This window comes from Oryctolagus cuniculus, chromosome 6 (assembly GCF_051225735.1).
Source record: "Oryctolagus cuniculus isolate XC-2025 breed Fujian yellow rabbit chromosome 6, ASM5122573v1, whole genome shotgun sequence".
Taxonomy (NCBI): domain Eukaryota; kingdom Metazoa; phylum Chordata; class Mammalia; order Lagomorpha; family Leporidae; genus Oryctolagus; species Oryctolagus cuniculus.
The window spans coordinates 144,631,760-144,652,240 of NC_142872.1; the positions used below are offsets into that span (position 1 = coordinate 144,631,760).

General features: G+C 40.1%; 1 protein-coding gene across 21 annotated transcripts in view; it reads right to left on the reverse strand.

The window, feature by feature from the left end:
* Positions 1–20,481, reverse strand: part of SAMD12 (sterile alpha motif domain containing 12) — a 490,839-nt gene that overhangs the window by 247,188 nt on the left and 223,170 nt on the right. For 14 of the 21 annotated variants that reach the window (XM_051844780.3, XM_008255846.5, XM_089335614.1 and 11 more), the window contains one exon: positions 17,278–17,407. In XM_051844780.3, coding sequence (XP_051700740.1) covers positions 17,278–17,407 — 130 coding nt within the window. Of the gene's footprint in view, positions 1–17,272; positions 17,408–20,481 lie in introns of all 21 variants that reach the window. The other 7 variants (XR_016235904.1, XR_016235909.1, XR_016235908.1 and 4 more) reach the window with 1 other exon arrangement.

Genomic DNA, 20,481 nt, shown 5'->3' on the forward strand with positions numbered 1-20,481 from the left:
TCAATTTTTAAATGACTCTTTGTACTAAAATTTTTTTGTTTATAAAATGGTGGTGATAGTAGTTTTTATCTTAAAAAATATTATGGGTAAAACACAAATGAGGCAATCATATGTGATTTGTAAAAAAACATTTTCTGCAATTTAAATAATCTGTAAAATCCAAAAGTCTTGAATGCACTGATATAGTCTCAATCAGATAGAATCTCAAGAAGACAAAAGAGTTGGTCTTTGATCACCGGGTATCTTCCATGATAAAACTATGCCTCTCTATAAAGATGCCTTGATATCTTCAAATTAAAATGCATAAAGAAACTTTTCAAATTCAATCTTTGTATTTATAACTATCTGCATTAGAGACAGTTGGATATAAAACCATATTCACTCATCTATGTGTACTCTTGTCTAAATGATCCTATAGCCAGTGTGGAAAGCTGTAGGATTACATTTTTCCTTTTTTTTTTTTTTCAGAAATTTCATCATCTAAGAAATTTTAAGGGTATACAAGTTTTTACAAATTTAATTTACCAAGACATTATTTGCAAACAATATATTTCACAAGCACAAAAGGGTAAGTGGATGACTTTTGACAAAGACATAAGAAGTTTTCAACCCCAGAGAGTTCCTTTGCACCTCTGTACAGTTTCCTTCCCACCCCCATCTCCAGGTGATCTGATCCCACTGTTATCACTACATACAAATCTGTTCTGTTTTGGAATTGCATATGACTAGAATCCCACAGTATGTGCTCTTTTGTGTTTAGTTTGTCTTAGTACAATGTGAGATTTGTTCACGGTGCATGCATCAGTAGTTGGCTCCTATTAGTGCTGGTGGGTACATATGACAATTTGTTTCTTTCCTCTTGATGAACACAAGGATGTTTAGAGTTTCTGGCTATTCTAAGTAGGGCTCCTTTGAGTATTAGTGGGCTAAAATTTTTGTGAACATGTTTCCATTTCTCTTGGGGAATCCTCTCAGAGTAGAATTGCTGGTTGACTTCATACATATGTGATTAACTTTATAAGAAACCTAAAGTAGATGAATCAGGTGGCATCCTTTTATACTCACAACACTTTTGAAGAGATTCATTTGCACCATATCCACAACAACACTTAGTGTTGCTGGTATTTGAATTTAAGCCATTCTACCTGTCATAAAGTGGCATCTTGTTGTGAATTTATTTGCATTTTCCTGATGCCTGAATATTTTTTAATACATTTTCATGTGCTCATTGATTATCTTTCTTCTTCTTTATGAAGTATGACTTCAAATATTTTGCCATTATTGGATTATATGTCTTCTTGAATTTTAAATGCTCTTTATGTATTCTGTATACAAGTCCTTTTAAATATATATAATATATATATATGTGTGTGTGTGTGTGTGTATGTGTGTGTGTGTGTGTGTGATAGAATTACTTTTAATCTATGGGTTTGCTTTTCCATTTCCTTGATGGATTCTTTGAAGAGTAGAAAGTTTTAACTTTGATAAAGACCAGTTAATCAATTTTGTTTTCTTAAGTGTATGCTTCTGGGGACCTACTAAACATGTGCTTATTCTCAAAGCTTTGAAAATTTTCCCATATGTTAATTACAAAATTTAAGTTTTACATTTAAGGTCTATGATTTCAAGCTAAATTTTGTATATAATGTGATGCAGAAGTTCATTTATCCAGGTGTCTCAGGATACCAAATATTGAAAACACTACCTTTTCTCATTGAATTGGGAGATTTTTCTCTCTTTCTCTGTCTACCTTTAAAGTAAATAAAATAAAAATAAAACATTTTACTTTTATTTATTGCTTCTTCTGATGTCTTCCTTTCATTATGTCAGTCCAGATTTCTGTCATAAAACTTTTCTTACTTGAATATTTCTTGCAGAAGAGTTTGCTGGCACTGAATTCAGTTTTTGTTCATCTGGAAAAATCTTTACCATACTGGAGGATAATTTGCTTCAGTATAGAAGGGACAATTTATTTTCCAACTAACCCTTTAAATTTTTCACTCTATTCTTTTCTTGCTTGAGAGGCTTCTGATGAGAAGTGTCCTAACATTCATATCTACCCCTCCATACTCTCTGCCAACAGGTGCAGTTGCTTGTTTTGAAAATCTGATTTCTTTCAAGATTTTACCTTTGTTTTTCCATTATATTCAAACATGACATGCCTACACGTGTTTGTTTTGGTATTTTATACTGACTGGTGTTCTTCAAACTTTTTGGATTTGTGGTGTGATGTCTATCATTGAATTTAGAAAGTTCTAAGCCATCACTTGAACCATTTCTCTGTATTCTCTTCCTATCTAGTATTCCATTAACTCATATGTCACAACTTTTAATATTACTCCACAGTTCTTTAATGTTTACTGTATTGTTTTCACTCATTTTTCTCTTTGAATTTTGGTTTGGTTAGTTTTTATTGATCTTCAAGTTCATTGACTCAAGTGGTAAGTTTATTGGTTAGTCCATTAAAGACACTATTTCTGTTATGGTGCTTTTTATTTTTAGCATTTTCTTCTGATCCTTTATAAAAGTTTCCATTTCTGGGGCTGGCGCTGTGGCATAATGGGTTAACGCTCTGGCCTGAAGTGCCGGCATCCCATATGGGTGCCAGTTCTAGTCCCTGCTGCTCCTCTTCCCATCCAGCTCTGTGCTGTGGCCTGGGAAAGCAGTAGAAGATGGTCCAGGCCCTTTGGGCCCTGCACCTGTATGGGAGACCCGAAAGAAGCACCTGGCTCCTAGCTTCGGATCAGCGCAGCTCTGGCCGTTGCGGCCAATTGGGGAGTGAACCATCGGATGGAAGACCACTCTCTCTGCCTCTCCTCTCTCTGTGTAACTCTGACTTTCAAATAAATAAATAAATCTTAAAAAAAAGTTTCCATTTCCCTGCTTACAGTACTCAACTGGGCCTGCAAATGGCTTACTTTCTGCCTTAGGAGCTTTAACATTTTAATCATAGTTATTTCCAATTTTCTGTCTGATAAATTCATTACCAAATATCATATCTGAATTTATTTCTGATAATTGCTTTGTCTCTTCATTTGTAATTTTTCTTACCACTTGGCATGCCTTTCAGTTTTGTGAAAGGTGTGAATACTGTATTTTGTAATGAAAACTGAAGTAAATAGGCTTATAGCGTAGGGACTTATGATACCCCAAGTAGTAGCTGGGCTCCACTTACTACTAGTTATAGTCTCAGGCTGCAAAGGATTTTTCCTGTTCTTGGCTTTGGAGTTGCCTTTTTTACTGTTCCTCAGAGGCTGTATCTTTAAACTCTAGATACATTCCATTACTATTATTAGTGGAGGCTTATTAGTGTGATGGTAGATTATGGGTATGAGTGTTTAATTTTCTAATTAAGTCCTAATGTTTTAGTGGATTTGTGTAACTGCAATGTAGCTTTATGTAGTGTTTCTGTCCATCCTATAGGAGTAGAGCTTTATTTTTGGCCTGCTGCTCCTTACTTTATTCCTGGCACATCATTTTGCTTGCTCAAAGTCCTCTCTGTTGACTGAGGCATGCATGCTTTTTCCCCCTACAGCTAGATTTGTATTTTCTCAAGGAATTTTGTTAGGAGATATTTTTCTATATCATACCATTATCATCATTTGGTTCTAGTATCAGGATTATTCTGATCTCATAAAATACATCTGGAAGTGTTCTCCGTTTCTTCTATTTCCCAAGAATATTAGTGTAAGTTTAGTGCTAATTCATTCTTGACTGTCTGAATTCACTGGAAAAGACTTCTGGAGCTTCCTTTGTGGGAGGCTGTGAGCAAAAATTTAATTGAGCATCTTGTCACCATTTAGATTTTTCTAGCCTTCTTGAATAAGTTGTAAGTTATATTTTTAAGGAATATGTTTATTCATATAGGCTTTTAAATATGTTGGCATAATCTTGTTCATATTTTACTATCTTTTAAGATATATAGAAAATTTAGTGATAACATTTTCTGATATTGTCTCTTTCTTGTTCAATCTAGATAGGTTAGAGAGCGAATGCTGTTGATCTTGTCAAAGAACTTCTTTGTAAATTTTGTCTATTGTTTATGTTTTCTGTTTGATTTCAATTATTAAATTTATTATTTCCTTGCATCTATTTTGGGATGAGCATGCAATTCCTTTTCCAACTTCTATGGTAAGAATTTAATTTATTCAAATTAAAATTTTCTTCTTTTCAAATACAATACAGGCATTTAATGGTAAATTTTTATTCTATATTCTGTTATAGTTGCACTACAAAAATGTTTCAACTGTTTCTATTATTATTAGTTCAAAATATTTTCTATCTCTCTTATAATTTTTTCTTCCCCCTGTAGTTTCTTGGATGTATGTTAAGTTCCTAAACATTTGGAGATTTTCTTGAAATCTTGTTCATGATTTCTAACATGAAATCTCTAACACGTGACCTGAGAATGCATCCTATAGAATTTCAGCTTTCTGAAATTTACTGAAACTGATTTATGAACTAGGATATAGCATATCAGACTGCATAATACTCATAAACTTGAAAAGAGTGTTTATTTCAAAGTTGTTGGGTATTGTGTGTGCCTGGCATAAATAAAACTTAAAATAAATGATTTAATTATGATTTCATGAGGAAAAGAGTTGGTCAAGGGACTCAAAAGAACTGTTAAGAGAGAAAGGAGGCTGAGGCCGGCGCTGTGGCACAGTGGGCTAAAGCCCTGGCCTGAAGTGCCGGCATATTGTATGGGTGCCAGTTCTAGTCCCGGCTGCTCCTCTTCCTATCCAGCTGTCTGCTATGGCCTGAGAAAGCTGTAGAAGATGGCCCAAGTAGTTGGGCCCCTGAACTCACACTCACAAGGGAGACCCGGGAGAGGTTCCTGTCTCCTGGCTTCAGATAGGCTCAGCTCTGGCCATTGCACCCATCTGGGGAGTGAACCAGCAGATGGAAGACCTCTCTCTGTCTCTATCTCTTTTTGTAACTCTGTCTTTCAAATAAATAAAATAAATCTTTAAAAAAATAGAGAGGAAGGAGGAGGCCAGTGTAGCTAGTGAAGATTGATGTAACAGAGAAAATGTTCCCAGAGGACATTGGAAAAGGAGATATCTTGGTAAAGCAGAGGCAAAAAGGTTATCTGTAGAGTGAAACAAAGCATGTCTTCTGATATAAGAGAAAGAAGAAGCAGATATATGGGGTAGCAGAAAACAAACTTTTAGGGAAACCTTGTCAGGTAGCCTTAACTCCTCAATGCAGCAGAAAGAAGCACCATTAGAGGGGCTGGCACTGTGGCTCATCAGGTTAATGCCCTGACCTGAAGCACTGACATCCTGTGTGGACGCCGGTTCTAGTCCTGGCTGCTCCTCTTCCCATCCAGCTTTCTGCTATGGCCTGGCATAGCAGTGGAAGATGGTCCAGGTCCTTGGGCCCCTGCATTTGCATGGGAGACCTGGAGGAAGCTCCTGGCTCCTGGCTTATCGGCGCAGCTCCAGCCGTTGCGGCCATCTGGGGAGTGAACCATCGGATGGAAGACCTCTCTCTCTCTCTGCCTCTCTTCTCTCTGTGTAACTCTTTTGAATAAATAAATAAATCTTTAAAAAAAAAAGACATCATTAGAGATGAAGATGGAACTGGGGAGGAAATATTTTGGGATAAGCAACCAATAGTCCAGTGGGATGAAAGAAAGGATTGAGAATGGCCCCATGGCTCTACTGAGGCCTGGTAATTATAATCTGTCACAGGTGCTCATCAAAAACTTTCTTCAGAAAGGATATTTATCTGAACCCAGGGTTATGTTTCAGTTTAATATAGCCATAAACTTTTTAATAATGAAACTTTACAACTGGCAACTTCATGAGAAAGTCTTACCATCAGATCTATCCTGAGAATTATAGGATCATTCTTAACCCAAATGAGAAGAGGTGCTATCTAAATTCAAGGAAAATTAGGATCATGCAGGTAAGTAGCTGAGTTTCACACTGGCAGACAAACTATGTCATTTGAGAACCTTTTCAAAGCTATTCAGCAGTCCGACTTAGAGTAGGAGGGAGTAAGGGAAGCTAAACACCATAACCACATTTTGACATACTGCTGTCACAAAATTCCAAAATCGAACAGAAAACGAGGGTATTATCTAAAACTATGAAATGCTCATCCCTAGAGGTGCTGAAGCAAGGCAGGCCTGGTCATCTAGCAAGGATATTGGGAATGATATGTAGGGAGACATTTGGTTGCATTGCAAGGGGGATACCAGTTTCCTGCTCTCCCACTCACTTGTGGGTGGACATTCCTGACTAATGCTCTTAGCCTTTCTCCTGACCTCCATGTAGTGCTTGCGCAGACCAGTCTCATGTTCTGTCCTCTCTTGGGGCCCACGTGCCTGCTGCTGTCCGCTGTCTGCCATGTAGTAGAAAGGACAGTGCCCACATGTGCCCATGACTGGGGAAACCTACTTTAGAGAAAAAAGATTCTTAACAAACCGATGTCTAAAGACCTAAATGACATTCTCCAAAAAGACTGATCAGGAATGAATTATGTATTTAGCTAACCACTGTGTTTATTTCATATTGAAATGGGTATTTTTTACTGACCCCATAAAGTCCTGAATTACATCTAAAGTCTTTCCAACATTCAGAAATCTATTATCCTGAATCATCAAGGAAATCAACACCAGTACTCTTGGTTTAAGAATGTTGAGGAATATTTTTTAAAAGTTAGTAAGCTGGAAGACATATTTGGTGTAGCAGTTAAAACACCACTTGGGATATTTGCATCATATATTAGAATGCTTGGGTTCCAGACCCACTTCACTTCTGATTCCAGCTTCCTGATAATGGGTACCCTGGTTGGTAACAGGTGATGGCTCAAGTAGTTGAGATCCTGCCACCCACGTGGGAGACCTACATTGATTGGCTCACGGCATTGGTCTGGCCCAATCCTAGATATTGTTGTCAATTGAGGAATAAATCAGCAGATGGGATATCTCTCGCTGTCTCCATCTCTTTGCTTCACAAATAAAGAAAACATAGAGTTATAAAGTTAATAAGTTAACAAGTTAGAGATCTTTCTGATCAAATATTTCCATCAAAAGGGGTTAAAATAAAGAATAAATATTACTGGGATATTAACTTATGAGAAATAACTCACATCCTAATGATATCAGTACCTTTGCTATATAGATAGAAAATGATGCTCAAGGTTCAACAAAAAATGTAGAGCAGTTCACACACAAGAGAAATGTGACAAAATACAAAAATACAGAGAAGTAGAATACAATATCTAATGGGGAAAGCAATAAAGATGAGAACATGTGCAGATGAGGCACTTGGCAGTTAAATCTGTCCACATTTTATTTGATTATGCTGGATTCTACTAAGCAGTACTCTCATAGGTACACCACATAAAGTAATTATTTCACATTTTTTGGACACTTGTTAACTACACACCCTATTGGTCTCTCTTCTATCCATAAGAAAAGACTCCAAAGACAATAACAGAAGAAAAAAAAGAGTGGAACAGCTCAGGAAAACCAGAACTGAAGAGGGCAATGTTAGCAAATGCACAGAGCCATGTTGCAAAGTTTCAAAGAGATTAAGTGGTTGCCCCTATATGCAGTGGTATAAGCAGAACTGCCAGATTCTGGGCAGCTCCAACTCAGCAGAAAAACAAAAAAGGAAAAACAAAGTAGTGGGAGAAGCACAGAAAATGACAAGAGGCATGAACCTACTTTGCAGGAGATCATTTAGAAGGAGGACAAATCAATACAGACCATTTGTAGGTGGCACTCACATGCTAACTACATTTCTATTGGTATCCAAAGGATACCCATTGTTGTTGCATGAAGTAGATCCAAGGAAACCCTTTACACATTCAAAGTGGCTTTTAAAAGATATTTTATATTCTGGGGAGCTCTGAGTGCTTCACCCATGAAAATAAGTCTTTCAAGTTGGCAGGGGAAAGAGCCCTTCACAGATGGAGGATTCGAAGCCAGAGGAGTTGAGGCGACTTAGTAACCACCATCCGGAGAACACCAGGCACAGCCAGGGGCTGAAATCTCCTCAAACCTGAAAAGATTCTTAACTGTGCATAAAAGAGAATCCAAAAGTTGCCTGTGAGCTTACACCTGGTCCCAGCGGAGCTTCCTCATCAGCATTCCAGGCCAGGCCTCAGAAAGCTCAGGAAAGAATCTTACAAGCACAGGAAAATAGACAAATTTCTTTCCTTCAAGCCTAATCTGATTTTTTAAATCTATATATCCTAATGCCTCTCCAGTGTTCTAAATGTCTTCTTCCTTTTTAACAGTGCTTCTGCAGGGAGTTAACATGAATAACTTTCCTTCATTAAATACATCAGCCACCAAATAGCAGGTGCCTTCTGGACACAATGAAATGATCAGAAGTTCTAACAGGAAACCTGAACAAGGCTTTGAATATTGTGGGTTAAAACACATCTGATGCTTTCTCAGGCTGTGGAGCAATGGTGGGGGAGAATTTAAATATTTAATGTCCTTCAAACAAAGGCATAAGAGAAGTGTTAATACAGTGACATTGTGAAAACATGAAAACAAAAAATTTTCAAAACCACTGACATTAAAGGGTAAATTTTAAAAAAGGTTACAATCATGATTCTCATACAAATACAAAAATGAACACATGCTTAAGATTTTAATTTGACTTATTAATGAGCAAAGTGATGAGATATTAGAACCATCTCAAAGGAGACTGCAAACAGCAGTTACAATTAAAGGTCAGAAAGCCTGAAATGAATGTGTAATGTGGGCAAAATTCATCTTTTCCCTAGAAACAATTACAACTCTGTGGGACAGAGTTTACAGGTTAGTAGAAAATAATTTGGTTACATAGTGCCCCCCCCCCCCCCAGGCTCCCAATCCATGAGGGATGTTCTAAGACCCCTAAAACCTAGTGGTTGGAAAACTAGCATTCCACATCGGAGAGCCAGGGTTCGATTCCTGACTCCTGCTGTTGATTCTAGCTTTCCACCACTGCCAATGCAGATCATGGGAGGCAGTGGTGATGGGTCAAGTAATTAGGTTCCTGCCACTGACACAAAGGCCTGGATTTAGTTCCTGGCTCCTGGCTCAGGCCCTGGTTAGCTTCAGACCTGGCCATTTTGGGTGTTTGGGTAGTGAACAAGTATTTGGAGGGGTGTGCTTTCCCACTACACCCTCCTGTCCCATCTGTCTTTAAAAAAAAAATCCTCCCAATGAATACTTGGCATGAAATAAAATACCAAACCCTACATATACTACATTTTTTCCCCCTGTACACACGTGCCTCTGACCAAGTTACTTTATAAATTTGATTCAGTCAGTAAAAGATTAGCAATATCATAAAATACAACATTTATAACAATATAGTGTAAAAATGGTGAGTGGGGTCTTTCTCTCTTATTTTCCATTTAATATGTTCACACAAGTTTTCCAAAACTTGGTATGCAGTAGATGCTCCATAAATACTTGCTAAGTGGATGAAAGCATAGGATGTGTCAGGCATTCAGCTAGGTCCTTCATCTACATCCTCCCATTTAGACTTGCCAACGAGGCTTTATGATCAATATTATTTTCATTTTACTGATAAGAGATTGTCTTATGTGACATTATGCAACTATGATGTGTCAACTGTGGGGACGGGGGTGTTGGAGGTCAGCCAAGAGGATTTGCAGCAGATGGATGATCAGACAGTCCACATCTTGTATTTCCACAGTCAATACACTGCATTTTTATTCACCATCACTGGGCCATCACCTCTAAATCAAGGGATGGCTATATGTTACACTGATGTAGCATGCTTCCTCAGTAAGCACACTATTGGAGATCCTTACCTTAAGAAAAATACTTGAACAGCAGCCCTCCTGAGAATCCCAGTTTACATGCAACATCTGAAACATCTTTCTCGTAGCCTTTCAGATTACCATTGGATATTTATTGTTTTGTTTCTTTTTAGGTGCTCCTTTCCCAATTTTCAGGATAATCAGACATTGCAAATTGAATTCAAAACTGTCTTGTGTTTTGTTTTCAAAGAAATCAGGATAGCACTTAGGGATCAGCAGTGGCTCACATTCATTGAATGCTTATTGTGACCCTGAAGGACCTTTGCAGCAACACCAGCAGGTGGTATCCAGCATCATCACCTTTCCTTAGGCAAAGCAAGCTCAAGTGCAGCAAGCAAACATTGCCAACTCACACAACTAACACTGCCGCTCTAGGCTTCCACCTGACACTTGTAATGACTCCCCTGCTTTCTCCTTAAGTTGCTCTACTGTCTGCACAGCCTGCTGCGCTTCGCTCTGGCATTCTGTTTTATTTATAAAGTGTTTTGCCCCATTTATCACCACCTTCCTGGATACTATGTTTCCTATGGCTTCCAGCATCACAGGGCTGGTAACCACAGACAGACTGGCTTAAGTCCTGGGAACTATTATGTAACTATTTGGCACTTCTGGTCACTGGAGCACTTCTGATCATGTAAAGCACTCATTTTAGAGAGAGGCAGGGGACAGAGAAAAGGGGGAGATGGTCATCTTCTGAGGGCTCAAATAGGTGAAAGCCAAAAAGATGTGTACCAAGTGTTCATCTGAAGTCATTCTCTTTGTTCCCTAAATCCCCAAATAATTCCCTCCTTTCTTTTCTTGCCAGAAAATAGGCTGCCTTTAGAATGAAGAAACAAAAGTATGCTTTTCCTGACACTTTCAGATGAGGCTTGTGCAATGCTGCAGGTAGAAGGTGTCAATACAAGGTTGGCTTAGTGGTTTACCTGTGTAATTTCATTTCATCTCAACAGTGATTCTCTGAGACAGGCGCTATTATGACCCTCGCTTTGGAGATGAGGACATGAGGTTAAACAACTCAGATTCCGTGCTTGCAATTTCCCAGTACTGGAGGTGTTTTGCAGAGATGAACTGGGCCATCAGATGCAGTGTGAATAACTGCTTGAAACACATCCTTCATTGCCACAGCCCTGCTAGCAGAAAACCTTAGGAACAGGCACCATCACTCCAAGTGCACTGGGCACAAGGTCTTTCATTCCAAGAGGTGCACTGCTCATCCTCTGCAAACTGGTATGAGTGCTTTCCCTTCCTCAAAGGGGCCCCAAATTTCTCAGCCCTATTAAAAGATAACTGCTTTCCAGTATGATCATGAGAAATGCTTTGCCATTGCTATCACATGAGCATTTTTTTAAAATTTATTTTTATTTTTTGACAGGCAGAGTGGACAGTGAGAGAGAGAGAGAGAGACAGAGAGAAAGGTCTTCCTTTTTCCATTGGTTCACCCTCCAATGGCCGCTGGGGCCAGCGTGCTGTGGCCGGCACACAGTGCTGATCCGAACCTGGAGCCAGGTGCCTCTCCTGGTCTCCCATGCGGGTGCAGGGCCCAAGGACTTGGGCCATCCTCCACTGCACACCTGGGCCACAGCAGAGAGCTGGACAGGAAGAGGAGCAACTGGGACAGAATCTGGCGCTCCTACCGGGACTAGAACCTGGTGTGCTGGCGCCGCAGGCGGAGGATTAACCTATTGAGCCACGGCACCAGCCCACGTGACATTAAGTTAAGCTGCCTTTATGTGATGTAGACTACCCTACACAGATGAACGGTGACTGATTACTTTTAGGGGTGGAACAATTGACGCTCTCGAGATTTTCCTATCATCTGAAGGGAGAGGCCAAAACAATACACTCTAAGCTAGGTATCACACTGCCTTCAGTATTTCAGGAATTTTATTCTAAAGGAACATTAGCTCTAGCTGAGAAATACAGAAGCATCTTTTGAAGAGGCACCAAGATGGTGAAATAGGGAAGGAACTCACTGCTCTAGTCTAGGGGAATATAGTTTTAAAAAAAGCATGGAGAGTGCAATCTCAGGGAAGAGTTAGGGAGAAAATGACAGAGGAAAATCCATGCAAATTAGAGGAACACTGTGGACCTACGTGGAGAGTGTGGACACGCGCAAACAAGGACCCCAGCAGCCGAGAGCCTCAGTACCAGATTTGGAGAGTGAGGTGAGACCAGAATGCAGCAGCCCAAGCCACTGGTGATAAAGCTGTGGAAAGAGCCTGGTGGGAGTCTGGCTTGGAGTCCTATGGGGGACAGTTGACCGACAACCTAGAGGGAAAAGAAGCAGGCATGTTTGAGCACCCGGCACTGGTCTTCTGTAACTAGCCAAGAGTGGTTGGGCATCACTTTGGACAAACATAACAGCTGTGCGAGCTCATGTGCACATGCCCAGCAAACAGCTGAGAGGAGATGCCTGAGTCTGGCTGGGAGAATTGACAGGGGGCTGGGTGCTTGTGACTAGGGGAGCCTTGTGTGCTAGGACTGTGAAAACTCTGTTGTTGAGTGGGAGGGTGCAGAGTGTGGCTGGGTCTTTAGGCAGTCACTATTGGCGCCTGCACACTCTCCGGGCTCCCTGATTCTCTGGTGAGGGTTATTGCTGCAGGATCTGTGCTCACACCAAGGACTGCACAGATCCTTTGTGTGGTTATTGTGGTGGCGTGGATGAATATTGTTCCCACTGGGGCTAGCATTCAGGCATTGGTTTCCTTGGAGGAGAGGAGGTGAGCATGAGATGATTCCAACAGAGCTGAACAAACCTCCACTCTGATTAAAAAAATAGAGAGAGATAGATTTACCACGCCCAATTTGGGAGTCACCTTGGACACTCCCCTCACCCTTGAGCACTGAGCAGAGCTCCCTGGCCACACCTAGCACTTGCCTCAGGATATTCACTGAAAAAGCATACACTCCACTAAGCTACAAAGATAAAAGCCATCACAGGGAAAGAAAGTAAACCAACAAGGGTCTCCACAAATGCCTAAAAATAAATGTAGCAATTCAAGAAACAAGAAAAAGGAAGACAACATGATGCCCCTAAAGGAACACAACATTTCAATACTAGAATGTGAGCATGAAGAGATCACAGGATTACTTAGAAGTAATCAGAAGCAAACTCACAAACTAAAGAAATCCATATATGACATGAAAGAAAATTTTCCTCATGAAATTGAGATTTTTAAAGAGAAAGCGAAATGAAATATTAGAAAGGATGAATTCAATAGAACAAATAAAAATGCTGTGGATAGCCTTAAAAGACTCGGTGAGGCAGAAGAAAGACTATCAGAGTTAGAAGACAAAACTCTGGAAATTTTATAGTCAGACTAAAAAAATGAAGAAGAAATTAGAAAATTAAAAAACAGTGTTGGAGAGCTAAGCACTACTATCAAATGATGCAACATATGGGTCTTAGGAGTTCCTGAAGGCATGGAAAGAGAGACTGAATTAGAAGGCCTTTTTAGTGAAATAATTATAGAAAACTTCCCTAAACTGGATAAAGAGACATCTAAGTACATGAAGCACAGAGAACTCCTAATAGACATGAACAGGAAAGATCTTCACCACAACACATTGTAGTCAAACTCTCCACAGTAAAACATAAAGAAAAGATTCCAAAATGTGCACAATAGAAATGCCAGATTATATTCAGAGGATCTCTAAATAGACTCACAGCTGAATTCTCATCAGAAATCCTACAGGCTAGGAGAAAATGGTGAGATATACTCCAAGTCTTAAGGGAAAAAAACTGTCAACCCAGAATACTGGACCCTGAAAAGCTCTCATTTACGAATGAAGGTGAAATAAAGACCTATCATGACAAACAGAAATTGAAAGAATTTGTCCACTTGTCCAGTCTTACAAAAGATGCTTAAAGAAGTGCTACACACAGCAACACAGAAACATGGTCATCTCTATGAAAGAAGATGAAAGCAGAAAATCTCCCAGTAAAAGCACAAAGGAAATCCAAAGTAAACAACAGGAATATTTATGGAACAATAAGTAAGGGATAAGTCCTTACTTATCAATAGTTACCTTGAATGTAAATTTCCTCAACTCTCTAGTTAAAAGATACAGAATAGCTGAATGGATTGTTAAACAAAGCCCATCTCTTTGCTGCCTACAAGAAACATATCTCACCAACAAAGATACACAGACTGAAAGTGAAAGAATGGAAAAAGATATTCCATGTGAGCAGAAACCAAAAAAGAAGTGGTGCAGCCATCCTAATATCAGACAAAATAGACTTTAACACAAGAACTATTAAAAGAGACAAAGAATGTAATGCTTAAGGAGTCTATTCAACAGGAAGATGTGACTATAATAAATACATACATACCTAATTATAGGGCACCTGGCTATGTAAATGAAATGTTAATGAATCTAAAGGGAGACACACTACACTTCAATGCAATAGTAATGGGGGACTTCAATACCCTACTTTAGCAATGAACAGATCAACCAGATATAAAATTAGAAAGGAAACAGCAGTTAAATGACACTATAGACCAAATGGACCTAACAGATATCTACATAACTTTTAATCCTACAGTGGCAGAATACATATTTTTCTCAACAGTTCATGAAACTTTCTCTAAGATAGATCACAGGCCAGGCCATAAAGCAAGTCCAAAAAAATCAAAATCATACCATGCATCTTCTCTGATCACAGTGGAATGAAGCTAGAAATCAACTACTCAAGAACATCTAGGGCTGGCACCGTGGCTCACTTGGCTAATCCTCCGCCTGTGGCACCGGCACCCCGGGTTCTAGTCCAGGTTGGGGTGCCGGATATTAATCTTGGTTGTTCCTCTTCCAGTCAAGCTCTCTGCTGTGGCCCGGGAGGGCACCCACATGGGAGACTGGGAGGAAGCACCTGGCTCCTGGCTCCGGATCAGCATGCAGTGCCGGCCATGGCAGCCATTTGGGAAGTGAACCAATGGAAGGAAAACCTTTCTCTGTGTCTCTCTCTCACTGCCTACAACTCCCTCTCTGTCTCTCTCTCTCTCACTGTCTAACTCTGCCTGTCAAAAAAAAAAAAAAAAAAAAAAGGAAACTATAGAACATATGCAAACACAAGGAGACTGAACAACATGCTCCTGAATGAATAGTGGATCATAGAAGAAATCAAAAGAGAAATAAAAAACTGTTGAGGAATAGTTTTCTTTTTCATACTATTTGTTTTTGTTGAACTCTACTTAGTATAAAGTTAATCTTTTGTATATAAAGTTAATTAAAAATAAATCAGTAAAAATTAGGAATGGGAATAGGAGTGGGAGGAGGAAGAGTGAGAGTAGGGGTGGGACGGTGGGAAGAATCACTATCATTGTGTTCCTGAAGTTGTATTTATGAAATGCATGAAGCTTTTATATGTCAAATAAAAGGCTTCTAGGGAAAATATTTTTAAAAAAAGAAGCATTTTTATAATTTTAGGAGCATTTCACTCTCTTATTAGTTCAGCTTGGCACAATGGGGTGTGTTTAGATATTACATATTTAGACATTTTTACATATTTAGACATTATCAACTTGGCCAAAGGAAGCTATGATATTCTAGCCCAGTAGTTTTTAACATTTAGTACTAGAATTCTTTTAAAAGCCAAATTATGTTTTCCACACAATTTGAATATATAAAACAGACATAAGGGGAGCTGCTGCTAGTTGACATACCCACTTACACACAAAGCACACCTGCTATTCCTTTGTCTGCAAAGGGCTCCAAGGAATCCACTTTGAAAACCAACAACCAAGTCATGCTTTGGGAAGTTGAAGGGATCTGTCCCAGACCACACAGCTACAGAGTAAGATCTGAACTGAACAAAGCAATACTTTCTACTTAGTGCATCCCATTTAAAAGTAAAAAGGAGTGAATTGAACAACCAGAAGGCTTATGATTCCTCAAGGTAGGAATTGGATTGGAAAAGGACTTGGCATCTAGAGTGCTGCTAGGTTATGCAATGGTAGGTCACTTTCTCACGAGCGAGTATGTCAGCATTCTCTTAGAAAAGAAGGATGTGGGGAGCAGCTCGGACTAGACTAAGTTACTGGAATTAAGACTTATTCTATGCATCTGCTCTCCTCTGTGGGGAGCAGCTCGGACTAGACTGTTACTGGAATTAAGACTTATTCTATGCATCTGCTCTCCTACAGTATGGCGCTGGGAGAGGAGAAAACAGCTTCTACCCAGCTGCCTCCAGTTCAACCAATAAACTGTAGGACTTGCTCCTGATTGGAGAGCAGCGTACTCGGCGTGTGGGCAGCCGAGTTAGGCTTGGCGGAGGAGGACTATAAAGGAGGAGAGAGACGGCATGCACCAGGAACATCTATGGGGAACATCTAGCTGAAGGAACACCTGTGCAGCCCCCGAGTAGAGCCGGCTGGCGGTGTGCCGCTCCCCTGCGGAAGTGGGGAATGCGGCCAGGGGGAACTGCCCTTCCACGGAGGTGGAAGGGATAGTAGCCAACCCGGGAAGAACCAGCAGAAAACCCGGGGAGGGCCGAGCAGACGAAAGAACAGCGCAGGGTCTTGTGTCGTTCCTCCACGAAGAGGGGGAGCGACAAAGGAAGCATCTGCCCTTAAATCAGCACTTCTCAACATGGTGTCCCCACTCCACATGACCCCAGCTGTGATACACAGGGCATGGCTCAGTTCTTCCTCTCAGCACAGGAGGGAGGGAGCACTGTCCCACACATATGGGCAGAATCTCAGGATAGGAGGGCCAGTGAGGTCTGGCAGGCTCTGCAGAGGGCAAATTCACTCCATCTCATGACTGAGAGAATTGAACCTAACGACCTTTACATTCATCAGGTTGTCTTATCTTCTGGTTCCTGGTGCTTCTTGACCTCCACATATAATACCCCAAATCCTTGATTAAAATGGCATCGTAATGCTATGCTTTAAAGGTAACCATCTTGAAGGGACTCAGGCAATTCAGAAACTTGGAGAATCACTGAGTTCAAACAAGGTATCACTGGGGCAGTGGGTGACTAGGGGACAAAAACAACGAGGAAACTGACTTTCTGCCATGGACTGTCTTATATCACCGAGTAGCTTACCAGTCAGAAAAAAATTCATGAAATTTAACTTAATTAAAAAAAAAAAGAATTTCCATACTACAAAACCTTCCCTATTTAGAAATTCCTCTTAGTGATCCTACAACCAAGTTAAATTGAAAGACTTGCTCTTTTTATTTCATTTTTCTCTAGGATTGCTAGGTCTTTATATTCTCTAGGATCCTCCAATTTCTCACCCACAACACATTTTTTTAGTAGACACTCACAATCCATGCATTTCCTATAATAACCACTTAGGTTTGCTTAGTAGCACAGCTCACATGGATCTGGAGTTTATCACCCCTTTTTAACATAAACCCATGCCAGAACACTAAAGCAGGAAGATGCTGTCTCATTGTAAGGGTACGGGAAAGGCCATAAGGATGGGGAAAGAGGGAGTGAAATATCTCGGATATTGCATACTTTACCAGTTATGTCATGCTGTTTGAATGACTCACTGTAGATCTGATACTGATTTGGACAATGTTTCTTCAACCACTTGCAGACATCCTGCTGGGTCCACAGAGCCACTGGTTTTGACAGCTTCACCGTAGCTGACTATAAATAAAGAAGGAAAAGAAGGTCTGTTAATACTGACCTCATGTCTGGGAATATACTACTGTGAAAATTCCTCGAGGGTGGTAAAGGCTTCAGCCTAGACTTCCTGAAGACAAATAGCTGGCTTTTGTCCCTCTCCTAACATCTGCAAACCTCAAAATTGCGGAAAATCACAAAGTTAATGTCCAGGTGGAGAAGGCCATGAAAATTATCTCAGGTTATAATTTCTACAGGGAGAATCCCTAGGAATACCTGGACAGTTGTGTTTGCTAATGAAAACTAACATCTAGGGGATGCCAAGCAATGAATTAAACTTTAAAGGGGGCCAGTGCCGCGGCTCACTAGGCTAATCCTCTACCTATGGCACCGGTACTCCAGGTTCCAGTCCTGGTTGGGGTACCAGGTTCTGTCTTGGTTGCTCTTCTTCCAGTCCAGCTCTCTGCTGTGGTCCAGGAAGGCAGTAGAGGATGACCCAAGAGCTTGGGCCCTGCACCCGTATAGGAAGACCAGGAGGAAGCACCTGGCTCCTGGCTTCGGATTGGCGCAGTGTGCCGGCCGTAGCGGCCATTTGAGGGGTGAACCAAGGGAAGGAAGACCTTTCTCTCTCTCTCTCACTCTCTCACTGTCTAACTCTGCCTGTCAAAAAAAAAAAAAAAAAAAAAAAAAAAAAAAAAACTTTAAGGGGGAAAAGAGTTGCCACCAAGTATCTTTCTTTGTATTCCAAGTTGTCCATCTCTTGCCCCTGACATCTCTAGGGCTGTGTACAATATTTGTCCCAGCAGATACTAATACTTGTTTTAGGAATGAATGCTATAGGATTAAGATATCTACATACCAAAAATTGGAAGTCTATGTGCACTTGGTGGGAGGGGGGAGCTATAAAACCTGGGAATGTTAATTATGCCACTGTGGGGAAGCAAAAAGTCAATTCCACCAGCATGTGGGGAATGGTAGTAAGATAAGGGGGTAGTCAGGCTTTATAGAGACTCCAACCAGCTAAGAGCTTTTATTGCTCACTGGATCATTCGTGGAAATGTTGAGGAGGAAAACAAAGAGATGTGAAGGGCACAGCCTTTGACAAAAGGCAGGATACAAATACACTTATTAGAACATAAGCACCGGCCGGCGCCGCGGCTCACTAGGCTAATCCTCTGCTTTGCGGCGCCGGCACACCGGGTTCTAGTCCCGGTCGGGGCGCCGGATTCTGTCCCGGTTGCCCCTCTTCCAGGCCAGCCCTCTGCTGTGGCCAGGGAGTGCAGTGGAGGATGGCCCAGGTGCTTGGGCCCTGCACCCCATGGGAGACCAGGAAAAGCACCTGGCTCCTGGCTCCTGCCATCGGATCAGCGCGGTGCGCCGGCCGCGGCGCGCTGGCTGTGGCGGCCATTGGAGGGTGAACCAACGGCAAAGGAAGACCTTTCTCTCTGTCTCTCTCTCTCACTGTCCACTCTGCCTGTCAAAAAATAATAAAAAAAAAAAAAAAAAAAAAGAACATAAGCACCAACATGTTGCCAGACACTCATGTCCCTCACAGATCCCAGGAATTTGACTGAGGTTAGATGAGAGCTTTATTGTCAATAATTTTTACCATTCTGGAGGAGTGTTTGCTAAAAAAGTAGGGCTATAGTATTGAATGGTACAAAGATTGACCCTTAATTATTACTACACTTTTCACTTAGAATCATGTTCTTTCATTTCTCTTTCAATCTTTCAGATTAAGGCAGGAAGAGAAGCTGAACTTGGAAGAGGTACAAGAGTGGGTATTCTAAATGTTCATGGAAAATGCACATAATGAAAAAACTATGGATTGATTTCAAAATTTTTGCACCAAAATAAATTTACTTTTTAATTCACTGTTTCCATGAATTTTTTAAGGTATAACTATATTTAACATATTTCAAACACCTGCCAACATTTTTTTTTGTCAAACAGAAGGCTCATGTCAGTTTCAGACCCTTCAACAGAAATCAGCAAATACATTTAATAACTTTATAGCATCTAATTTAAGTATATAGCATCTACTAACTCTTCTGTTTTATTTCCATTATGTTTATCTTTATTTTATGGCAAAAGAATATAATTTATTTGATATTTTATTCATTTAATATATTTTAATACTTTATTAAGTAGAATTTTATTTGGGATTTTTGGAAAGCACATTTCTCAAGTGTTATTTTTTTAATGCATTTCCAGTCGTATGATTTTTTTAGACCAAATCACTTACAAAATAATCACAAATAATACTTAACATTTTTTACTTTGTAGTATAATTTTATTCTTTTAAAATGTGATAGATTATATTTTTCACAGGTGATTTTTTAATGTGTGAATACATTTATATACACTATGCATGTGTCTGTGTGTCCATATATATGTGTCTCTGTTTTACATTCAAATACTCACTGATATTTGAGGTTGATGTTTCCTCCCCTTGAATTTTGGCAGGGTATGGGACTGTCCTCAAGAAAGGGTACAGAGGAATGAATGCTATATGCGTTCTGCTGTGTCATAAAAGAAACAAGTTCTACCTGGTGCACATACTCTAACATTCATCCTTGGGACCCAGCTACAGTGGAGTTAGGAAGCCCAGGTCACACAAAGTGACCACATGTCAGGGTTTTGGTCAGTCCCCTCTAACAGCCACCACCAAACACTGGACAAATGAATAAACAAGATTCAGATGACTCTAGTCAACAATCTTCACTCAAGATACCTCAGACACCAAGATGCAGGGAAAGCTGTCCCCTAAGTCAATTTCTGACCACTAATCCATGAGCATTGTAAACAATTTTCTCATACCACTAAGATTTGGGGGTAATTACTTTTTTTAGACTTTGTTTCCTTTTTTTAAACTTTTATTTAATAAATATAAATTTTGAAAGTACAACTTTTGGATTATAGAGGCTCCCCCCCCCCATAACCTCCCTCCCTCCCGCAACCATCCCATCTCCCACTCCCTCTCCCATCCCATTCTTCATCAATATTCATTTTCAATTATCTTTATATACAGAAGATCAACTTAGTATATACTAAGTAAAGATTTCAACAGTTTGTGGGACTAATTACTTTTTGCAACT